General features: G+C 43.4%; 1 protein-coding gene across 3 annotated transcripts in view; it reads right to left on the bottom strand.

Moving 5' to 3' along the window:
- Positions 1-24695, bottom strand: part of LOC137380227 (ubiquitin-like modifier-activating enzyme 1) — a 360351-nt gene that overhangs the window by 143872 nt on the left and 191784 nt on the right. For all 3 annotated transcript variants that reach the window (XM_068052057.1, XM_068052058.1, XM_068052059.1), the window contains exons 17-18: positions 23085-23280; positions 9953-10027 (exon numbers count right to left, since the gene is read on the bottom strand). In XM_068052057.1, coding sequence (XP_067908158.1) covers positions 9953-10027; positions 23085-23280 — 271 coding nt within the window. The remainder of the gene's footprint in view (positions 1-9952; positions 10028-23084; positions 23281-24695) is intronic.

Below are 24695 nucleotides of genomic sequence, written 5' to 3'. Positions count from 1 at the left end.
AATGCAGAATGAGGTAACTACAAATACAAGAAAGGTGGATCTCCAGTCTTGTACTGAATTCAAACTGAGGTACAGAAAGTGAAAGCAGAACCTCCTGAGAAAAATTGAAAAGTGGTTAGGTATTTCCAGGCATTTGTCCTCCTTGAGGTTTCACATAGTTTCCTTTATGTGGGAGAATGGGGCCATCGACACTGTGGATTTCACCACAGGTAACTCTTGGGCGACAAATAGCAGTGAGCATGGCGGGGTAAGATTTGCTCAGTGCTCCCTACACAAGGCTGGAAAGCACTCAATGGAAACACACATTAACAATGACTGGGAAGATTGAGTGCAGTGTTCGCAAGAGCTAAATCTCCTCCCAATCTACCCAAGAACTGGCAAAAACTCATGTTAACCACTGAAGATGCAAGGGATATGTAAGCTCAGGACCGAAGCTTAAGAGGCAGAAATTTTACAAATGACTGGGAAATTTCCGATCGCACAGGGGGTTGGAGAAGAATTTTCCAGAGTATGTTTTCCCTTTACTGGCATTGTTTTTTTTTCTTCTGTATTTTATGCCTCTACCAGGAGATTACATGGCTGCTGAAAAGGGGGCAGGAGGGTGGGAGGAAGGAATGAAGTGGCTCGTCATGGTGCTGCAGCCTTCCAAAGTACATGGCAGGTTTAATGGACCAGCTGGTCTTTTCTTGACCATCAAATTTGTATGCTCAACTCGTAAAAATTGGCAAAACTTCCCAGAAATAACCTTCACCCCAAGTTTTAACAATGTAAAGTGAAATGTCATATATAACCCACCTTGCGATATAAATCGCTCAGATCGGCATAGTACACAATTATGGGAAAGCTAACATGCAGTGCCAGAATTGTGGCCATTTGCACAAGTCTACAGCATTTACGTGCTGCAGTTGCACACACAAAATGATCAATGAACAACCTTTTGATTCAGAGGCCAGAGTACTACCCGCAGACACAATTTCGAAGAGTTGAGAATAAAATTCCGCCAAGCTACAATTCACAAAAATGACAACCAAAAAACAATGAAAGTTTAGCTAAAAAAAAAAAGAAACTTTTGTGTGTCAGAGAACGGAATGTTTTATTAAATGTGCTGAAGCTAGAAAAGTATTTTGTAATTTCGACTGATACCAGACAAGTTGGAGCAAGCCCGTACTGAGGGAGCGATTGCTGAAAGTTAAGAGGAAAATGAAACTGCAGTGCAGGTAACAATGGGAGGTGCCAATCCATGTAATTCTGTTTCCAATAAAGCGTTGACTACATTGCATGCATTTATTGCAAGCTGCCTTTACAGTACCTGATGTTTCCATCCCTTACCAAGCTGGGTATTCATTCTATTGCTCTGTGATGGAGTGGAAGATACAGACAGTGTACACAAGGACATCCAAACATGCTACACAATTAGACTTCAAAAGAGCTGTCTCAATTTGAACAGCCACAGAATTGTAATTCATACAAAAGAAGTTGTTCTTACATATTTTGGTCTCTCTTACTCAGCCCTTGGCTTTACGTTTTATTGACAGGCATTTTGCGGAGGGTGCCCTTTCTGTGACATTATTAACTCCTGTACAACCCCGAGCTGAGCTTCTGACTCCAAATTCTGTCCATCGCAAAGATCACCCATTTCCAGCTCCATGACATTAGAATCACGTGATCATAGAATCAGAAAGCAAAGGAGGAGGCCATTCGGCCCATTGCATTTGTGCCTGCTCTTTGAAAGCTGGCCAATAGTTCCATTCCCCTGTTCTACCTTAGCCCACCATGTTTTTGTCACTAGTCACTCTCTCCACACCCCCAGACTCAACTACTCCAATACTTTCCTGGCTGACCTCCCATCCTCCAGTGTCCATAAACTTCAGCTCAACCAGAACTCTACTGCCCATATCCTACCTTGCACTAAGTCAAACGTGGCCCACCTGGCCCATGCTGATCTACATCGGCTCTCAATCCCCCCCAAGCCTCAAATTTAACATTCTTATCCTCTTGTTTAAATCCCTTTAGTGCCTCAGCCCTCCCCATCTTTGAAACCTCCTCCACCCCATATCTTCCCATCATCTCTGAAGTGCTTTGGGAGATTTTACTATAGGTGCTAAAGGTGCTATATGAATGCAAGTTTTCATTGTGCTTTTGTGAATAAGGAGGAATTAATGTGTCTATTGCATTATATGGGCAGCAGTTGCCCATCTCCGAAGTCTCTAGGACAGAACTACGTGGGGGAAATGCTACCCCACAGCTTGAATTTCATTGTCTTTGCAATGGAAATCTGGAATTCTCTTCCTCCAGAAAGCAGTTGGGGTTAATTGAATACATCAAAATTGAGATTGACAATATCCTAACAAAAATTTAAGTGATAAGGAATCAAGTTGGATAAATGGAGCTAAAGTACAAATCTGCCATGATCCAATTGGTCGAAGCTGCTCAAGGGGCAGATTAGCCCATTCCTGTTCTGAGCTTCCTATGTTAATTTGCACTCCTGAAACACTGCACATTGTTCAGGCTACATCAGGTGTACACTTCTGTGATATAATTTTAGCTTTCAATATCGTGATTTGTGAAAAGAAGCAAGGAAGATTTGGGAGATGAATGTCATCATCATATTCTTTTAAGTTAGCGAAAGTCTTATGGGGCCATTTACCAGATAATATTCCTTTAAATAGTTTGTTTATCAGCTGAGCCATTTTACTCTAGTCTCTTTCATTGTTGGATTCAGTGTTCAAACACTTGCCTTTGATAAAATAGAAAATGCTGCAAGGACACAGCAAGTCCACAGGGATCTGTAAAAAGACAGATTAATGCTTCAGGTCCCATTGTCTGAATGGTCCTACACCTGAAAAGTTAACCTATCTTTTCTCTTTACAGATGCCAGAGGGAACTCAAAGAATGATAGAATGATACAGCACAGAAAGAGCCCATTCAGCCCATTATGCTTGTACCAGCTTTTAAAAGAGCGATTCAATTAGTCACATTTCCCTGCCCTTTCCTCATAGCCCTGCAAAATTTCACCCCTTCGGATATTTATCCGATTCCCTTTTAAATTTACTATTGAATCTGCTTCCACCACCTTTGCAGGGAGTGCCATCCAGATCATTACAACCCACTGCGTTTCAAAAAACTCATCTCGAACCGCTGTGCACTTCCTGCATCTTCTGTTTCAATTTCAGATTCCTAGCTGCCTTTTCTTTTTATTGCTGCATGTTGTACTGAGATGGCACAGTGCCCATGCCCAAGCTGTCATTGTCTGATATTCTTTGTATATTTCCTAACTTCATGCGGTGGTACATTTAATAGTGTGAAATACAAAACAAAGGGAATGAATTATACTGCACTTTATCTTTTTTTCTCCATTTGAAATCAAATTCAAGGTTCATGTAGTTTCCAAAATAGTTCCAGACAATTAAACATGAAAACTGTTTTAGTGTCCACAGACTTCTAAATTGGAAATCAGACACCTGCCTCATTTTCCAACTATAACATTTTCCCTTTCACTTCCATATTTTATAGAAGCATCGGTTTTCAAGGCTGCTAAGGAATTTCATCTGAACACCAGCCACAATCCCCACCCTCTGCCCTGCCCCTATTCTATCACCTGCCCTTACTCCACCATCTGCCTGGTTCAGGCTTGCAAAAAGGTGGCAATGTCAGTCTCATTATCAACTTTTTCATTTATGAACACCAGACATGTGGTTTATCACCTCAATACATCACAGTACATTTCACCGAGCAGGTGTTCAAAGAGAAGAAAAGGGAATAAATCAAGAGCCCGTGCCTTGTTTTGAAAGATGGATTTAATTCACCCAGGTAGCATGCTGATCTCTTTCCAAAATGCCATTCGCCTATCAAGTGACAGACTGGCAGATGGTTTGAGGTGCGTCACAGCATTCGAGCAATGAGCCAGGCAGTGATTAGTTGAAGAAAAGGTGCAACATTCAAATTTTAGTGATATCATAATGATACGATGAATGTGTAGTTGGGGGTGGGGTTGGGAAAGGCAGAGAAATGAGGAGGAGAGAGAAAGCACTCAGTGCCTACATCATTTCCCACACGCTTAGCCTTTTTTTGATGTGATTAGACAGCACGCCTGCAAATCAATCAATGCTTCAGTGTTAAGACTGTAAATTGACGTGTGCCTAACTGCTCCCACCTCTTCCCCTCTCAACCTCAAACAAGTATGAACAAGCACAAGTGACTCTGCAACGCCAGACCCATTACAACTTATACAGTCTGGGCAATGACTCACTCCTTATTGAGAAATCGGGGTGTTTTGATTTTCAAACAGTGCAAATTTCCAGTTAAGGTGGAACATTAGTTAACGTACAAGCAGCTGAATACACACTTGTCCTGATTTATCGGAACTGCCACGAATAACCAGTTTTGCTTCTTATTGTCAATAATCGTGTATAATGTTCTGTTATATGTCTGTTTGGCTGGATGTAGTTTTTTTAGATCTACCATGCAGTAAAATCCACATTCAATTATGTCTGACTGTCAGTTCTTGGTCTAGTTCACACCTGGTAAAGCAACAACACTGAGAAATACAGCTTATACATGAAACAAAATCCACAAACTGAGGGTCGAAAAAGCAGCATTTAGTTGTTAATCCTGTGCTCTTTCTACACCCTGGAGTTTATTAGGCCTCAAAAATTAGATTTAAAAAAATGAAAAGTTTAAAAGTAAATGTGTAAGAGATTGAATACATAATGTGTACATCTTCCCATAGTGACCAGCCCGCTTTGGCTGGGTTTGATTCTGAGCCGATATTTTGATAAAGAAAAGGTGCAAATGGTGGAAATCTTAAAAAAAAGAGAAAATTCTGTGTAGGTTTTACCTTTGACAACTTTTAGTGAACTTTCCATAAAACATTCACTGCAATAATACGTTTCTGAAAATTTATTTCAGGACATGGCAGCACTGGCAAAGTTGGACTTATTGCCCTGTCAATTGCTCCTACAACTCAGTGGTTTCCTAACCTAAACAGACAACCAGGTACTGTGGGACTGCAGTCACCTGTAGGCCCAGACTAAGTAGGGGTGACAGGTTCCTATCCTTGAAAAGCAAGGAGTAAATCAGTTTTTTTTTTTAACCAATATGACAGATTTCTATGTGAATTTTGACAGTATTAACCCATAAATTACCAGATTTAGGAATTCAATTCCACAATCTGCCAAGATGGGATGTGAACACTTGACTCTTGGATTGTCAGTCCAGTACATTTGCATGTGTGTTCAGGAGAAAGGAAGAGGGAGACAGGGTCACACTGACACAAACCTGTCTGTAACAGATAGTGACAGTCCTACTATTTCCCTCAATAAAGTTTGGAGGAGTGGCAGTGTTATACACATAAATGCCACAGAAATTACAGCACAGAAGGAATCCAGTTGGTTCATTGAACCTGATAATTTTTCAACTGGAACTATCTATTCTTAATTCCATAACCCTGCCCAATTATCTGAACCATTCTTCATAGCTATAATGAACAACTTAATTTTGGACTGACAGCTCATCAAGTGTAGAGAATGAGAACTTTCTATAAGCTTTTGTAGTTAATTCCCATCATGATGAAGTACTTACCCAAACATCCCCTCGATTATTTTGTTTTAGCTATCCTCATTTGCTGAGCTATTCTGGGTATCCCTGAATATTCCAGTTTAGGTAATCCACAAAGTGAATGAGTCAGAACCAAACACTTTGAATTTCCACTACGCAGAACAGGGACCTCCTTTTGCTGGTCTCTTGCAGAATGGTTGTTGCTGAGTCCTGACTCTTCCACTCCCCTCTGACTCGTCATCTCCTCAATCGCTCAAATCTCAACTATTTCCCACCCTATAGGTAGGACACGCCAAATGGAATCTTCCTGCATCTGATCCATGCAGATAAAAGATAAGAAGACATGGAACAAAAAATGGCCATCAATCCATTGAGGCTGTTGGTGCAACAGACCACGTGTTATGTACCCCGACATAGACTTCAACTAATTATTTGAGGAATTTTCCTCTGGGAAAGTCCAGAATATCCACCTATTATTCAAGTCCAGTTTCCCTCAGCAGATAGTTTCATTCCCACAACTCAGGAGCCCCTATGTTCCTTGCAGTATTTGATTGTTTCTATCTGAATTTGTCCCAACAGCCTCCAATCTCATTCGTATCAAGATTGACTCTTTATGAAGGAGTTAACTGACAACTGCTTTTCTTGCAAATGGATTCCATATTTCCACCATAATTCTTCTTATCCATAATCCCCCCTGATAATCTGTTGGTCTTGTTCTTGCATTCGATATTTCTGCACTTACAGTGCAGGTTAACTGGCACGCTTGCACACTAATAATCTACCTTATCCATGCTTCTTAGTATCATAAAGACTTGGGGGTCACATCTCCTTCAACTTCCCCTCCCCCTAATTGATTGGTCTTCACCAACTAATGGCAGTGTCAGAATTAGAACTTGTAAGAAATATCACAGGCATGTACTCCTTGCCACTGCTCCCATAGACACCAATAAATAATACCAACACACCACAGCAAACACGTTGAATTGGTATTAGCTAAATGGAGCTTTTTAACTTTAAAGTCCTGATTATATTGTCTAACAGATGACAGGATATACAGTTAGGGTTTACACAGTGCAGCAGAGAGAAGGCAACATACTGTTATCCATTACCCTGTTACCAATAAGCTGTGGAGTGCCTTGAGCACTGGCAAATATTCTGTGGCAAGTTAGCATGTGCAACATGTCTGCTGAGCATGCCAATCTCCCACACTACAGTGCTCATCTGGGTACCACTGACTCATTGCCTTATGACAACCACCCACCCATCTGAGATTAGTGTCTTTCCCGTACATGCGCCTCATCTGCCACTGCTAGTCTCCACTTCCCGCTCTTCACCGAATAATTTTCCTCCCTCGCTGCAGGTATTATTCTGTATTGATGACGCCCCCTCGAAGTGCCTTGGTTTCCTATGGTAAAGGCCCATCTAAGTATTTGCACTTTTCATTGCTCTTCTAGATATCACAGGTACTGGCCTGCCCTCTGACCAGTGGCCTAGATACTAAGTGCAGGCAGAATTTCAACCCCAGCCAAGCCTGCACCTGTCCTCACTCAAAGTTTTCAACAAGAGCCACTAATACTGTTCAGGAACCAAGCCTGTCTGATTTTCCTTCTTCCTAGTACAGGGGTGCTGGGCCCACCCCGACTCATGCTCCACAAATACCATTTGTCATAGAACACTCTCAAAAATTAATTCCCATCTTTCTTCCCCCCCCCACCCGCACCTTTCCAATAAGCCTCCTAAAAATTATAATTCAAGCTTACAAGTAAATAAAAAGAACAGAATTATGTACGCTCACTGTAATTTCACACACTGGTGAACCAACCTGCCTGCTCCATTGTAAATTTCCATCAGCAACTGTTGCATAGCAACAGGAGGAGGCCATTCAGCCCCTCAGGCCTGTTCCATCATTCACTTAGATCATGGCTGATGTGTCTGTATCTCAACTCCATATTCCTTGATACTGATACCTAACAAAGATCTATCACTCTCTGAATGGATTGCTCCAATTGCCCCAGCGTTAACCTTTTGAGGGACAGCATTCCAGATTTCTACTACCGTGTGTGGAAAAAGCTTTCTGATTGCCCTTCTGACTGGCCCAGCTCGAATTTTAAGATTATGTCTCCTCATTCTTGATTTCCCCAATCAGAGGAAACAGTTTCTTTCTATCTACCCTATCAAATCATTTAACTTTATAAGTTTGACCATAGAATCCGATTGAGTCTGCGTCGGCTCTTTCGAAGAGCAATCCAGTTTTGTCCCATTCCCCACTCTTTTCCCATATTTTTGCAATTTTTCTCCTTCAAGTATTTATCCAATTCCCTACTTTAAGTTTGTATCCACCACGCTATCAGGCTGTGCATTCCAACTCCGAACCACTTGTTGCATTAAAAGCATTTTTCCTCATGTTGTCTTTGTTTTGTCAATCCCCTTAAATCTGTGCTCTCTGGTTATCTACCCTTCAGCCATTGGAACCAGCTTCTCTTTATTTACTCTATCTAAACCTTCATGATTTTAAGCACTCTATCAAATCTCCTCTTAGCCTTCTCAGCTCAAAGGAGAAGGACCCCGGTTTCTCCAGTCTATCCACATGACTGTAATTCCTCATTCCTGGAGCCATTCGAGAAAATCTCTTCTGTAACCCCTCCAAAGGGCTTCACGTCCTTCCTACAGTCTGGTGCCCAGAATTAGACACAATACTCCAGCTGGGGCCGAACTAGAGTTTTACGTAAGTTTAGCATAACTTCCTGGCTTTTGTACTCTAAGTCTCTCTTTATAAAGCCCAGGATTCCTATTTGCTATATTAACTGCTTTGTTAATGTGCTCTGGCACCTTCAAACACCCCAGGTTTGTCTCTTGCACCCCCTTTAAGTCTGTACCATTTAGCATGTACTGTCTCTCTGCACACATCCTAGCAAAATGTATCACCTCACACTTTTAGATCACTCCTCCATCTTCTTTACTCAAGGCAATACAAGCACCCTGTCCTCATAGTGTAACCCTCCAAGTCCCAGTAACCTCCTGGTGATTATAGCTTTGAATTGGAGAACATGGACAGAATCAAAGAACTTTAAAAGCATTTTCATTTATTAAGTGCAGACCTGCAAGAGTAAAAGGATGACGGAATACTGGCAGGTTTTCAGGTTTCCTCCAGAGTTTTGTTTGCTGAATGGTCACACTGCACTTTGTTGGTGCGTTAAATCCCTTTGCAGAGCAGCCCATCAAAACTGTAACTCCGCTCCAGTTTATATTGTCACTCAGTCACCTCCATTCACAAACCATGAGATTTAACATGGGTCCTGGAGTTTAGCAGGAAGTCGGAGTGTGAATGAAACAATACGGAGGATATCAGGTAAAAGTCGGTTTAAAATGAACCAAAGGTCACATTTCCTGGAAGCCTCGCACTTCACCATAGCTGAAAACATTAACAAGCTAAAAGGGGTGCCGTTGCCATGGTAACACAAACGGCAGGACTCTTTACTTCTCTGCTTGTGGAAGAGTGCACAATGAGGGGATACATTATGGACTACAACATGCCACATCTGCTATAATGCATTAACCTCTTTCCTCCTTTAAAACAACCCCTCCCCTCTGTGCACACAACCCCCACCCCACTCACAAACCAGGACCTGAAACGGTGTCATTTGAGCAGAGGTTTGAGTGGGTTGTGTTTGGATATCTTCATGTAACAGCAGCATGAAGCTCAGGATACTTGGCACAGGATTTCCTTTGTGAACAAACCATTGACATCTGGTCTTTTGAGGGTCGTGAGAACCCAACAGTGGACTGACATTCAATCTCGAGTAAAAGCACAATATTCACACTGCACACTTGGTCATCAGCAGCTGAGAGGTCAGATCATTTGGATGGCCCTTTCTGCTGAAATACTCCTGCCTTTGGACAACTGATCTAATGTTTAATGAACAATGGACATCTCTCCACCCTCCACTTCATTATTATTAGGCCCACAGTCTCACCATCTTCCAGTTCAGATGGCAGTGGTCAAATTGCTCCTTGGCAGTTGACAATGGTGATCTTTGACCACGCTGTCAATGCAACATGCATGCCCTCTAATTGTTCCCTTTGTCCACCCTACAAAGTTTTTTGCCTTCTTACAACGGCCTGGCTGAGATCGTGAACTGACTATGCGGAGATGCCAGCTCTCACCTCTCAGTGCATTGGTACCTCATACTATACCCACCTGACCACTGGGGGTTTCTTTCACTTCCCTCCCATACCCAGCCCACCTTTATAAGCAAAGTGCAAGCCATCCATCATTAACCCTGAAAATTCAATTCTGTTTTCAGAGGAATAGAGTCACAATCCATTTCTTACGTTATTCTCTCGTTCTAACAAAGCATTGTACAGCTGGCAAGGAAACGTGGGAGTTAGCACTTACATTATTGGAATCAAATTCCAGAGGATGAGGACACCGCTTAGGACCTGACCAGAAAAGAGCTCCTGAAGTCGTAACCTGGAAGAAGATTAGGAATTTTATCAGTTGATGTTCAGCACAGGCAAACTCAGTGCAAACAAAATGCTTTGCCTAAGAGAGAAGTGCAGGCTTTGAACACTTTATATTTGAAACACAGGTCATGTCTTTTTTTCTAGGCCCCAGAATCAAATTTTACTATTACATCTCCAAATTAAAAACAAGTTTTGAAGTGAATGTTTTTCCACACATCTGCTTTCTGCCAGTAACTATTTAAGAGTGAGGATGAGCAGGCTAGACACCTGATAAAGTCACTGTTGCTAAACAAAACAGAGATCGCCACTCCAGTAGGGGAATGAGTGGCAGGAACAAGTTTTACTTGTATATTACATACGAATTAGGAGCAGGGGTAGGCCACTCGACCCCTCGAGCCTGCTCCGCCATTCAATAGAAACATAGAAAATTGGAGGAGTAGGCCATTTGGCTCTTCGGGCCTGCTCCGCCATTCAAAAAAAGATCATGGCTGATCATCTAAATCAGTAAATACGTTCATGGCTGAACTGATTCCTCCACAATTCCACCTAACCCCAATAACCTTCCACCCCCTTGCTTATCAAGAATCTATCTACCTCTGCCTTAAAAATATTCCTGGACTCTGCTTCCACTGCCTTTTGAGGCAGAGAATTCCAAAGACTCACGACCCTCTGAGAAAAAATTTCTCCTCATCTCTGTCTTAAATGGGCGACCCCTTAATTCTAAACAGTGACCCCTAGTTCGAGATTCTGCCACAAGGGGAAACATTCTTTCCACATCCATCCTGTCAAGACCTCTCAGGATCTTATATGTTTCAATCAAGTCGCCTCTTACTCTTCTAAATTCCAGCGGATACATGTCTAGCCTGTCCAATCTTTCCTTATAAGACAGCCCGCCCATTCGAGGTATTAGTCCAGTAAACCTTCTCTGTACTGCCTCCAACGCATTTACATCCTTCCTTAAATAAGGAGTCCAGTACTGTACACAGTACTCCAGATGTGTTATCACCAATGCCCTGTATAGCTGAAGCATAACCTCCCTACTTTTGTATTCAATTCCCCTCGCGATAAACGATAACATTCTATTAGCTTTCCTAATTAGGTACTGTACCTACATACTTTTGCGATTCACACACTAGGACGCCCAGATCCCTCTGCACCTCAGAGCTCTGTAATCTCTCACCATTTAGATAATATGCTTCTTTTTTATTCTTCCTGCCAAAGTGGACAATTTCCCACTTTCCCACATTATACTCCATTTGCCAGGTCTTTGCGCACTTACTTAACCTATTTATATCCCTTTGTAGCCTCCTTATGTCCTCTTCACAAGTTACTTTCCTATCTTTGTGGCATCAGAAAATTTAGCAACCATACCTTCGGCTCCTTCTTCTAAGTCAATTATATAAATTGTAAAAAGTTGAGGCCCCAGCACAGATCCCTGTGGCACACCACTCGTTACGTCTTGCCAACCAGAAAATGACCCATTTATGCCTACTCTGTTTCCTGTTAGCTAGCCAATCTTCTATCCATGTCAATATGTTACCCCCGACACCATAACCTTTTATTTTCTGCAATAGCCTTTGATGTGGCACCTTATCAAATGTCTTCCGGAAATCTAAGTACAATACATCCACCGGTTCTCCTTTATCCACAGCACATGTAACCCCCTCAAAGAACTCCAATAAATTGGTTAAACATGATTTCCCTTTCACAAAACCATGTTGATTCTGCCTGATTACCTTGAATTGTTCTAAATGCCCTGCTATAACATCTTTAATAATAGCTTCTAACATTTTCCCTAAGACAGATGTTAAGCTAACTGTCCTGTAGTTTCCTACTTTTTGTCTCCCTCCCTTTTTGAATAAAGGAGCTACATTCGCTATTTTCCAATCTAAAGGAACCTTCCCTGAATGTAGGGAATGTGGAAAATTAAAACTAACACATCAACTCTCTCACAAGCCACTTCTTTTAACACCCTAGGATGAAATCCATCAGGACCTGGGGACTTGTCAGCCCGCAGCTCCAGCAATTTGTTCAGGAAGAACTTGCATTTACACAGCACCGTTCACACGCTTTGCAGCCAATGAAGTACTTTTGAAGAGTTTCCACTGTTGAAATGTAAGAAAGTAATTCTTATGAAGTCTGAAAATGGTGTTTTCTATCTCAATGGCCCTGGGAGTCCATGCATTGCAACAAGCCATCATCACTTCTGACAAAAAAGGTCCAAATCTCTCCCAAACAAACCCGATGCTACTTTCAAGTAAGTGGAAAACTTTGAGACGTGTTTGAGGATTGAAATGAGTTGCAGGAATGCAGCATAGACAATAAAATAAAAAGTAGTCTGCAACCTGGAATCCTGTAGACTGTTTGCTGGGTGTGGGTTGTCTTCCATTACTTCGCCTCTTTTAGCTTTATCTACAAGTCTAGGCAATGAGAGCTGACTGACTATTTGCCTACATGGAGCACCATAATAAAGCGCAATACTGTTTCCTCCCAATGACCACACGTGCACTCTTCCAGTAGTCACGAGATTATGATCAGCAGTGTGAACCCTGGACAATTTTCTCTAGCCCAGGAACCTCGAGACTGATTGTAGCATCAGCCCGCGTAATGTTAGTGATGTCAGCATATACTGGACATCGAGCCTGGGACTTCCCTGGATGCTGGGACTCAGCTGCTCACTAACTTAACCAACTGAGCATCAGGGCTTCCCCTTTAACTGGTTAGGTCTAAAAACCGTGGCAAATCTACCACAGCCTAATTAAAGTGGATTGATCATTAACCCTGACCTCAGATTGGTTTCATTGTACAAGATGATTATTTGTTACAAAGCTAAATTACCGCCTACAAGATTCAAAACACGCTGGTGGATGGATTGTTAGAAGAAATCTTAAACGCCCAGCAGAGTAGACATTGATGCATGTTAAAAGCCTGCATACTTGGATTTAAAATGGTTGTTTGTCAGAACATATTTTACTTTTGTGATAAATGGAAATCCATGTGTTAATGGTGGCAGTGAACATCCCAGTGTATGTTATACTAGAATAGGGGAGTTGGGAGTTGATTAAAGTTCTTGGCTATACCCTGCACTTTAATCTGCTCTCAGACTCTGAAGCACTGCTTTAACATCATAAGGGCACGGAATCTTCATGCTCAAAGCCAATCACTACTCATTGTGGTGTTATTCAAGTGAGCTGCCACTCAGGCACCACTGAATGAATCAGATATCATTAGTCATCTTTTCAAAGGGTAGGCCTCACCATGATAGACTCATTTAAAAAAATTCAGAAGGAATTCTTATTAATTCCCCAGTGAATGTTGCTATTATAATTCAGAGAACTTACTGCAAAGAGGTGGAATGCGCCAACGGAACTGCAGTGTAACCTTTGCTCTTCCGAGCGGATGTGGGTGTGAATCCTACTCGTGAGCAAAGGTTAGACCCGTAGCTAAATCTCCAGTGAGACTGTAGACTACAACCCGAGATTCAGGGAGTTAACTGGTACAGGTTTGGTACCAAGGTAGGATGATGAACACAACACAATGAGCTAGAATTATGAAGAATGTAGAGCACAGAAACAGGCCAATTGGCCCAACTGATGCATGCTGCTATTTATGTTCCACACGGGCCTCCTTCCACTCTACATCACCTAATGTTAATCAGCATAACTTTCTATTCCTTTCTCCCTCATGTTAAACTAACTTCCCCTTAAATGCATCAATGCTATTTGCTTCAACTAGTCCTTATGGTAATGAGTTCCATATTCTAACAACTCTTTGGGTATAGAGCTTTGTCCTAAATTATTAGTGACTGTCATATACCTATAGCCTCTAGTTTTGGTCTCCCCCAAGAGGAAACATCTTCTCTATGGCTGCTCTATCAAACCCTGTCAGAATCCTAAAAACCTCTATCAGGTCACCACTTAGCCTTCTCTTTTCAAGACAGGCTGTATGATAACAGCATACACTTTAATAGCACCTTTCACCTAATGAATCCTGCTAAGATTGTTCTTTGAAGCGATGGGGAGGTAGGTTTTGAGGAGGCTTTTGAAGGTACACGGACAGGTTTAAAGCTGGAGGGGATTAGGAAGAAAATTCCAGATTGCAAGGGTATGATGACTGATGCTTCTGCCATCACTGCTGAGGGAGTGAGGAAGAACACACCATACATAGACCAGAGTTGAAGCAGCAGATGGTGTGAGCTGGGATGTAGGGATGGCAAAATGCCATGGAGAGATTGCATAAACTAGGCTTGTATTCTCTCGAGTATAGATGATTAAGCAGTGATCTAATTAAGGTGTTTCAGATGATTGAAGGATTTGATAGGCAGATAGAGAGAAACTATTTCCTCTGGTGGGGGAGTCTAGAATGGGGGTTACAACCTTAAAATTAGAGCTAGGCCGTTCAGGGGTAATGTCAGGAAGCACTTCTTCACACAAGGGGTATGGAAATCTGGAACTCTCTCCCCCAAAAAGCTGTTGAAGCTGGGGGCGGGGGGGGGGGGGGGGGGAGCGGTCAATTGAAAATTTCAAGACTGAGATTGCTAGATTTATGTTTGATAAGGGGTATTAAGTGCTATGGAACCAATGCAGACAGATGGCGTTGAGGTATCGATCAGTTATGATCTAATAGAATGGAGCAACATGCTCAAGCAGTTGAATAGCCCGCTCTTCTTGCTCCTGATGAGCGATTTGCAAATAAACAAGAGATTCTGAAGTTAAGGCATTGAGACTAACCAGCAACTACTTGCAGTTAAGTAGTCATTTTTACTTTGGAAAGATGTTCCAGAGTGCTTCACAGATCGGAGAATAAGTGGGAGGGAGATGATTAAGGATAGAGTTAAAGGGCATGCAAAAAGTGAGGAAGGTGAAGAGAAAAGTCTTCAGTTAGATTTCTGAAGGAGGGAAGGAGCTCTAGGTGACAGGGGCATGAACGCTGAAAAGGTAGCACCAATGACGGAGTGAAGGGGACAGGGAACCATGAACAGACTGATGCGAAAGGAATGAAGACTGCAAGTTCAGACATAAGGTCCATCCCCTTCTGCAAAGCAGGTCTGGAAAGAGATGCAGAGGTTTTTGTCAAGGTTCATCCCGAGCAGCTCCATAACGCAGGACTCTGTGCTCTACAGGCCGTTCCCAGGGACGCACACTGAGATAAACATCAACTGCTGCTGGAGGACCAGCAACTCGGTGAAAGATGCACTTCGGTCTGCCCAAAACTTGCTGGGCTTCCAGTGCAAAGCGCTTTCCATGACTGAGTGTTGCAGCCTGACACATTCCAAGGTCCAGGACTACGTGCTGAGGGACGCACTAAAGCTTGGGGAAGCAGCCGCAAAGGCTCAATGGGGAAAGGCCACTGTGTAAGGTCCTCCCAGCATAATATACCAAGGGGCTGGAACCCATGTAAAACCTCTCGGGCTGTATGCACCAGAGAATGTATCTGGTATGTAATGCAAACATGTAAATATGACTTGGAAGACAAGGGTAACGAGGCACCTCATGTTCTGTATTGAAAGAAACTGATTTTATTGCACTTTCTGAAATGTCCAATTTGAATTGGTTTGTACTTTTTTTTTTACAAATTTTATGAATAATGTCAGTGGAGCCCTGGCAAGGACCAGGGTAATGGTGCAGAGGAAGGTTGTGCCTGTAGCATTCTGAATAAGTTGCAGCTTTCAGAGAGTTAGAGCCTGATGGAAGCTGTTAAAGATGGGTTGATAAGGAATTTTGTAGTTTTATAACTCGACTGTGTGAATAAATATAGGCAGCCGAAATGGTAAAAGTTATGGCCCCTGCACTAATGACTATCAAGTGACATTATCGCCCCCTTTACAGTCACAGTAACTGCTCACCAGGCAATTAACACAATGGTGCCAATACAGACGTTAAAATAGGTTAAATAATGTAATTTGCTGTTGGCTGATCCAAAAAAAAAGGTTTTGCAGAAAGAGAGTCAGAGCTTCAGATATAGAATAAAAGTTAAAAATATTTGCGTCACTTGGAATTTTTAAACAGAATCCTGATCGAGACAATTATGTTTTTTTTAACTGCAAGAATTCTGTCTCTACATCTGTCTGCTCTCACACATTATAAACCTGAAGCTGAAGCAATTGCATTTCTGTTTTGGGATGTGGGGGTGGGGAGGGGGGGCCCACTGAGACCTATTTTTGCCAGATTACATCCTGCTTTTAAATCTGCAATCTATCCTCAGCAGGCCCTGAATGCACACGTGCCAACACAAAGCCTCTTGTTTTCATTCTGGATTAACCTTTACTTGTCTTGCCCCTAAAGCAATATTACAAAAGGCCGATGTCTAACAGCTCACAGGAGGCAGGTAGGCCTCACCAGCTGGTGTTAATTTAGCATTCCAATTATTTAAAAAATAAGTATTCAACCAGTGGTATCCGCACAAGTGTGCATTCTTAGGAGGAAAGAATTATATGCTGGAACAGCTAAGATGGAAAAGTCCTGAAATCTCTCAGCTGCTTTGGTTGGTCCGCAGCTAACTGCACCAGGATACAGTTCCAGCCTAAGTTTAAGGGCACACATCGGCCCCACCAGGGGGAGTCCAGGTAGTGGAAGCAGCCTGGCACTCCAAAGAGAATGGAATTAATGACCTTTAAAATTATTTTATTAACCTCACCGCACAAAGAGAGCCAAACCCTCCATAGCTTCTCCCCTCCCCACTTCTGTAACCTCCTCCTGCCTTACAACCCTTCAGGAACTCAGTTCCTATAATTCTGGTCTCTTGTGCATGCCCGATTTCCTTTGCTCCACCATTGGCAACCCTGCCTTCAGGTGGTTAGGCCCCAAGTTCGGGTATCCCTCCTCAAACCTCTTTGCCTCGCTCTCCTAATTTAAGATATTCCTTAAAACCTCTCACTTTGTCCAAGATTTCGGCCACTTGTCCTAATGTCTTATGTGGCTCAATGTCAAATTTTGTTTAACTACGCTCCTGTGAAGGCACATTAAAGGTGCTATATAAATGCAAGTTGTTACAAAGGGATACAACAGGGCAACAAAATCATCTTTCTGGGGTGGGGATGTTGGTGGGAGAACTGGACACCAACTCCCTGTGGACAGCAGCAGGCACCAGCGTTGCCAGTTTGAGCAGGGTGTGATCCTAGCCTAACGGGTAGGGATGGGTAGGGAAGGCAGTGGCATAGTGGAAATGTCACTGAACCACTAATACAGAGGCCCAGGCTAATGTCCTGGGGACATGGATTCAAATCCCACCAGGGCAGCTGGTGGAATTTAAATTCACTTAATTAATAAAAATCTGGAATTGAAAGCTCGTCTCAGTATTGGTGCCATGAAACTATCATTGCTTATCGTAAAAACCCAACTAGTTCACCAATGTCCTTTAGGGAAGGAAATCTGCCATCCTTACCTGCTCTGGCCTACATGTGACTCCAGACCCACAGCAATGAGGTTGACTTTAAACTGCCCTCTGATATGACCTAGCAAGTCATTCAGTTATAATACCTGCCCATTTACCTCCTCTCTCCTCACTATCCCAGGCCTCAAACACTCCTTTCAGGTGAAGCAGCGATTTACTTGTACTTCTTTCAATGCAGTATACTGTATTCGCTGCTCACTGTGTGGTCTCCTCTACATTGGGGAGACCAAGCGCAGACTGGGTGACCGCTTTGCGGAACATCTCCGCTCAGTCCGCAAGCAGGACCCTGAGCTTCCGATTGCTTGCCATTTCAACACTCCCCCCTGCTCTCATGCTCACATCTCTGTCCTGAGATTGCTGCAGTGTTCCAGTGAACATCAACGCAAGCTCGAGGAACAGCATCTCATCTACCGATTAGGCACGCTATAGCCTGCCGGAACATTGAGTTCAATAATTTCAGAGCATGACAGCCCCCCATTTTACTTTCATTTTTAGATATTTTTTTCTTTCTCTTTTTTTTTTACATTCTTTTTTTTTTGCATTTTTTTCATTTCATCTTAGTTTGTTCAGTTTGCTTACCCACTGTTTGTTTTCAGGTTTGCACTTGCTGCTGTTCAATATTCAGTGTATTAACAGCTAATCTGTACTAATGCTTTGTCTTTCAACACATCATTAACATATTGTTTGCCTTTGCTCCGTGACCTTTTGGTCAGCTATGTGGCCTGGTCCAATCTAGACCTCCTTTGTTATCTCTTGCCCCACCCCCACCTCACTTGCTTATAACCTGTGACTTTTCTAATATTTGTCAGTTCCGATGAAGGGTCACTGACCCGAAACGTTAACTCTGCTTCTCTTTCCACAGATGCTGCCAGACCTGCTGAGTGCTTCCAGCATTTCTTGTTTTTAATTCAGTTATTAGGGATGGGCAACAAATGCTGGCCTTGCCAGCAACGCCCACATCCTCTGAAAGAATGAAAAAAAAATGTTCCATAGCAATTTCAGGGCCAAAGTATTTTTTGCAGGATTGGCTTTGTCCTACTTAGTTCATGGTAATGGCCTGCTCAGGTCTGGGAAAAAACCCCCCACCTGAACCCGACAGAAGCACATCGGACCGGAGCCCGACCCAACCCTAGCCCTTCCATTCTTTCCCGCGCCTGACTCGACCATAGTGCACTCACTGCACTTACCACCTTTGGATGGATGGAATGGAAGGAAGCTGCAGCATGAGTGCGATGACATCATAGAGACGGTCACTTGTTCACTGCGCAGACTCAGAGTTTCCCTCCTTGACGGCCCGGACTCCCAGCTCAGGCAGGCTTTTCAAATCTTGATGCTTACTTACTCAACTTCCCTTTCCCTCCCAGCAGAGCAAAAGGTAGTACTGTGTATGTCAGACCCGGACCCGGCCCCGGCCCGACCCAACCCATGCCCAAAAGCCAGACCTGGAAGAGCGACCCGACCCGAACCCGACACATGTCGTCGGGTCCCGTCGGGTGCGGGTCGGGTAGCAGGCCTTTAGTTCATGGTCATTAGGAAAACCTTCAAGGGTTACAGGGAAAAGAGCAGGGGCCGTGGGACCAACTGAACAGCTCTTTCAAAGAGCTGGTACAGGCATGATAGGCTGAATGGCCTAATTCTATGCAGTTAGATTCTATGTTCCATGGCTGCATTAAACTTGGTGGCTACAAATTAGCAGCAGTTGATGACAGAACCTGTTTTACAAAGCTATTGCTCACAATATCATGTCTCTGCCACTTGGAAGTTTATACTGTACGCACTGCAGATCCTAATGTTTTGCAAGAACAGCCAGCTGGTAGTAAGTTTACTCTTGCCAGGAAATTTTGCCAAAAGAAATTTCAGATTCTGGGGGAGGATTTGCAATAAGGGACGACAGTGCTGGAGAATTCAGTGTGGAGCACTCAGTATCAGGGTCAGTCAGTTCAGACCAATTGCAGACCACACTCTTCCTAACAATGTCTTGTAAGCCCAGGCTCAGGAAAACAACCTTGCTGTGCCAGTGGGATATGTCCATTACCCAGTTATTCCTTGCTGAAGCAACCAAATTGCCAAATTGTGTGGCATTATGAGCTGATTTGCAAATTTTACTTACAACCTACTGAGATCTTGATTGAAAGCTCCCCTAGAGATGTAGTTGGTAAATGTACCATGTGGTATGGCTGGAGTGAAGGAAGGGGGTCCATGTTGGGCGGCACAGTGGCGCAGTGGTTAGCACTGTAGCCTCACAGCTCCAGCGACCCGGGTTCAATTCTGGGTGCTGCCTGTGTGGAGTTTGCAAATTCTCTCTGTGTCTGCGTGGGTTTCCTCCGGGTGCTCCGGTTTCCTCCCACAGCCAAAAGACTTGCAGGTTGATAGGTAAATTGGCCATTATAAATTGCCCCGAGTATAGGTAGGTGGTAGGGGAATATAGGAACAGGAAAGGATGTGGTAGGAATATGGGATTAGTGTAGGATTAGTATAAATGGATGGTTAATGGTCGGCACAGACTCGGTGGGCCGAAGGGTCTGTTTCAGTGCTGTATCTCTAAATAAAAAAAATAAATGTTGCTACAGGTTTAATCCCTGTTCTATACTGAGTTAAGGTGATCTCAGCCTGGGCAGCCGTAGAGTTTTTACAAGCAACATCAATGGACCTGGTCAACATTCTGGCTTGGGCTGGTAGGTGGCAAGTAACATTCGTGTCACACAAGTGCCAAGACATCTCCAACAAGACAAAATCTAAACATCTCCCTTTGACATTCAACGGCATTACCATCACTGAATCCCCCAACAACAATGTCCTAGGGGTTACCATTGAGCATAAACTTAACTGGACCAGCCATATAAATACTGTGGCTACAAGTCAGGGTCAGAGGATGGAAATTCTGCTGTGAGTAACTTACTTCCTGACTCCCCAAAGGCTGTCCACCATCTACAAGGCACAAGTCAGGGGTGGGTGAGTGCAGCTCCAACAACTTATCTTTATATAGCGCTTTTAATGTAATAAAATGTCCCAAGGTGCTTCACAGGAGCATTATAAAACAAAATATAATGCTGAGCCACATATGGAGGTATTAGGTCAGATGACCAAAAGCTTGGTCAAAGATGTAGATTTTAAGGAGTGTCTTGGAGGAGGGCAAGTGGGGTAGAGAAGTGGAGAGGTGTAGGGAGGGTATTCCAGAGCTTCGAGCCGAGGCAACTGAAGGTACGGCCAGCAATGATGGAGGAATTAAAATTGGGGGTGCTGATGAGGCCAGAATTAGAGAAGCACAAGAGGATTGTGAGGCCGGAGGAGATTACAGAGATAGAGAGGGGCGAAGCCATGGAGGGATTTGAAAAGAAGGATGAGAATTTTAAAATCAAGATGTAACTTGCAACACTCAAGAAACTCAATATCATTCAGGAGAAAGCAGCTGTCTTAATCGGCGCCCCAGCCACCAGCTTAAATGTTCATTCCCTCCACCATCAGTGCACAGTGGCAACAGTGCGTGCCATCTACAAGATGCACTGCAGCAACTCGCTAAGCCTACTTTGACAGTACCTTCCCAACCTCTACCACCTAGAAGGTCAAGGGCACCAGATGCATGGGAACACCACCATCTGAATGTTCTCCTCCAAGCCACACATCCTCCTTTCTTGGAGCTAACCTTCACTTTCGCTGGGTCAAAATTCTGAAATTCCCTTCAGAACAGCACCGTGGGTGCACCCGCGCCAGATAGACTGCAGCAGTTCAAGGCGGCGGCTCACCACCACCATCTCAATGGCAATTAGGGATGGGCAACAATTTCTGGCCTTGCCAGCAACGCCCACATTTCATGAACTAATAATAAAGACTGGGCTCCTGCTCCTGACCATTGACCAATGCCCTTTGCTGAAAGGTGCGACAGTGCCACCCATGGTGAGATAACTTAGACAAGTTACTTGTACTTCTTTCAATGTCGTATACTGTAGTCACTGCTCACAATGAGGTCTCCTCTACATTGGGGAGAACAAATGCAGATTGAGTGACCGCTTTGCGGAACACCTTCACTCAGTCTGAAAACATGACCCCGAGCTTCCTGTCACTTGCCATTTCAACAAACCCCCCTGATCTCATGCTCACATCTCTGTCCTGGGATTGCTGCAGTGTTCCAGTGAATATCAACGCAAGCTTGAGGAACAGCATCTCATTTACTGATTAGGCACACTACAGCCTACCGGATTGAACATTGAGTTCAACAATCTCAGCATGACTGGCCCCCCTTTTTTATTTTTTATTTTCATTTATTTTAGTTTATTTCATCATTCATTTTTTGCCATGTGCCTGCCCACTGTTTATTTTCACGTTTGTGCTTTTGGCCAGGGCTGTTCATTATTTGGTCATTTAACACCCTCTCTGCACTAACACTTTGTCTTTCATCACACCCTTTGCCTTTGCTCCTTGACCTTCTGGTTAGTTGTTCTCTGTGACCATCTATCCTATCAACACCTTCCCTTGTGTTATCTTTTGCCCCAGCCCTGCTTTATTTGCCTAAAACCTATTATATTTCTAACCTTTGCCAGTTCTAATGAGAGGTCACTGACCTGAAACATTAACTCTGTTTCTCTCTCCACAGATGCTGCCAGAGCTGCTGAGTATTTCCAGCACTTTTTGTTTTAATTAACTCAAACAAGGAGTGTCTAAGTTCACATTAAGAAGGGCCACTTGGGTGAGGTAGTGTGGAAGCATCTGTGGAACCAAATTCCCAGCAAGTTTCAGCACCTTCAGGACAAGAGGGGAGAAAAGACCTGGGGAAATTGGAACACAACAACCACCAAAATAAAAATGTCTGAAGACTGCACCGGCTGACATCATTTCAAATTTTTACAGCCATCAGGAAAAGCAAATTTCAACACGAGTCTTGCTTGCATTCAAACCAGGTCCCATAGGTGAAAGAACAGTGAGAGAACCTAACGTACTACTCAGTCATAGAATCATAGAGTACTTATGGCACAGAAGGAGGCCTTTCGGCCCTTTGAGTCCATGCCGGCTCTCTAGAGCAATCCACTCAGTCCCATTGCCTCGCTTTATCCCTGTAGCCCTGCAAGATTATTTCCTTCAAGTTCGCATCCAATTTCCTTTTGAAATCAATCATCTCCACTTCCACCACCCTTGTAGGCAACGAGTTCAATCCTTCAACCAGCTCCTTGTAGGACGGAAGGGTTAGAACGCTGGCTTTTCATTTTACAAGAAACTATTGGCCAAGGTTCCACCTCATGCTTGTCTTTAGCATTCAGTGTGGCACACATTGACACTGCTGGTAAGTGTGATGAGGTCAAAGGTCACCTGTGACCTCAGCCAAATGTTGAAGATGAATATCTCAGGTATAAAGGACCAACACGGGGAAAGTGGAAACTTAGGCATAAAGAAAAATCACAATTAGAGTTTTTTTTTTAAGAACATGCAGTGTGATGAATGGTACTGCAATACACATTACCTTTAGGTAACCCCTATTCCGCACAGGGAGAAAAAAAGTCTGTTATCCGTCTTAAAAGAAATATTGTTCAGTCTGTGACAAGGCTCTGTATGAAAATCTCTTCCCATTAAACCTTTCTGCCAGAGTAATTACTCTTGTTCAGTCCCAGTGCTGAAACGCTGATTTATTCCAATGCCCCAGACAGCCTCCATTGCCCCGACCCCCAACGCCAGCTTCGTACCTGCTCCGGTGGGAAATTGTGTATGAGCTGCTGGATGTTGTTGCTGTACTGTGTCTGCCAACGTCTCCTGGCCCAGGCCACGCAGCCTGCCCAGGACTCGGGTTTATCGGTATCCAGACTCTTGTAAACACCTTCCAGGATTTCCAAAGCCTGACCTTCCTGTAGCGCCATTGTATGATCAATAAAAGAAGGGTCTCTGTTTAATGTAAAGAGGCATCAGCTATCATTAGATTTCAGGCTGCAGTTAAGAAACTGGTGGTATTACAACCTACACTATAATGTCATGTTGAGGACAGACGGTTGGATGTGAAGGGAGACAGCAACAATTGTTTAAGCAACATAGCAAGAAAAGCACGCATCCCATTCTTTAACCTTTTATTCTACCGTCAAATACTACAAATAAACCCAGGGTCTGTCAGATTTTATCATTTGTAACTGTATAAATTGCAAAGAAGGTGCAAAACCTTTTGAGGCAGCCCTAATGTTCAAAATAGCAATTTGACATTTATATAACGCCTTTAAAGGTAGTAACACATTCTAAGGCGCATCACAGGATCTTCAAACAAAGTTTGACATCGAGCCACCTAAGGAGAAATTGGGGCCGATGACCAAAAGCTTGGCTAAAGAGGCAGGTTTTGAGGAGCACCTTAAAGGAGGAAAGAGAGAGAGTAAAAGGCACCTGGGGAGGGAATTCCAGAGCTTTGGACCTAGACAGCTGAAGGCACCAGCTTTCAAGGTTAGATTTTGACCTGCTGGTTGCAGTGAATGAGCAGCAGACTCCCATTTGAAAAGCCCAATTTCTCTTGTGCTGCAGGGTCTAACCTTTTGGTGTAATGGGTCAGGCCTGTGATACAACTAATGAGTGCGCCATACCTGATCAAACTACTTTCGAATCACACTGAAACATGGCTAAATGTTAAGCCTAACTCCCAATCCGTTTGTGATTCTTGCAAACCTTGGAGCATACTACTTATCTCCTGCATTTCACTTTAGTCTGTTCCACTCTCTTTTTGCTTTCGTCCATTTCACGCTTCTGATTCATTTCAGTTTTTTTTTCTCCTCCTTCACTTCAGCCTCTCTCTTTTTCCATTTACTATCAGTAACAATGTGCACCTTTAACCTTTAAAATGTACAAAGGCGCCTCACAGCAGCAACATCAGCCAAAATTTGACACCAAGCCATAAAAGGAGACATAAACAGAAAGCGCTGGAAATACTCAGCAAGCCAGGCAGCATCTGTGGAGAGAGAAGCAGAGTTAACGTTTCAGGTCTGTGACCTTTCAAAGACCAAGCCACAGAAGGAGACATTAGGATAGGTGACTAAAAGGTCAGTCAAAGAGGTAGGTTTTAAAGAGCATTTGAAAAGGAGGAGAGGGAAGTAGAGAGGCAGGTTTTAGAGAGGGAGTTCCAGAGCATAGACAACTGAAGGCAATGACCAGTAATTGTGTGGTGAAGGAAGACAGGGATGCTTAAGAGGCCAGAAGTAGAGGAGCGCAGAGATCTCAGACGGCTGTTATAGAGATGGTTGTGGGTGAATCCAGGGACAGATTTGAACCAAATTTTAAACGTGTAGCTGCAGAAGCATCTCAACGAATGGAGGGCCAAAGGCTAG

The sequence above is a fragment of the Heterodontus francisci genome, chromosome 19 (assembly GCF_036365525.1).
Source record: "Heterodontus francisci isolate sHetFra1 chromosome 19, sHetFra1.hap1, whole genome shotgun sequence".
Taxonomy (NCBI): domain Eukaryota; kingdom Metazoa; phylum Chordata; class Chondrichthyes; order Heterodontiformes; family Heterodontidae; genus Heterodontus; species Heterodontus francisci.
The sequence above is the reverse complement of the archived record's forward strand: the minus strand, read 5'-3'. Positions and strand labels throughout refer to the sequence as shown.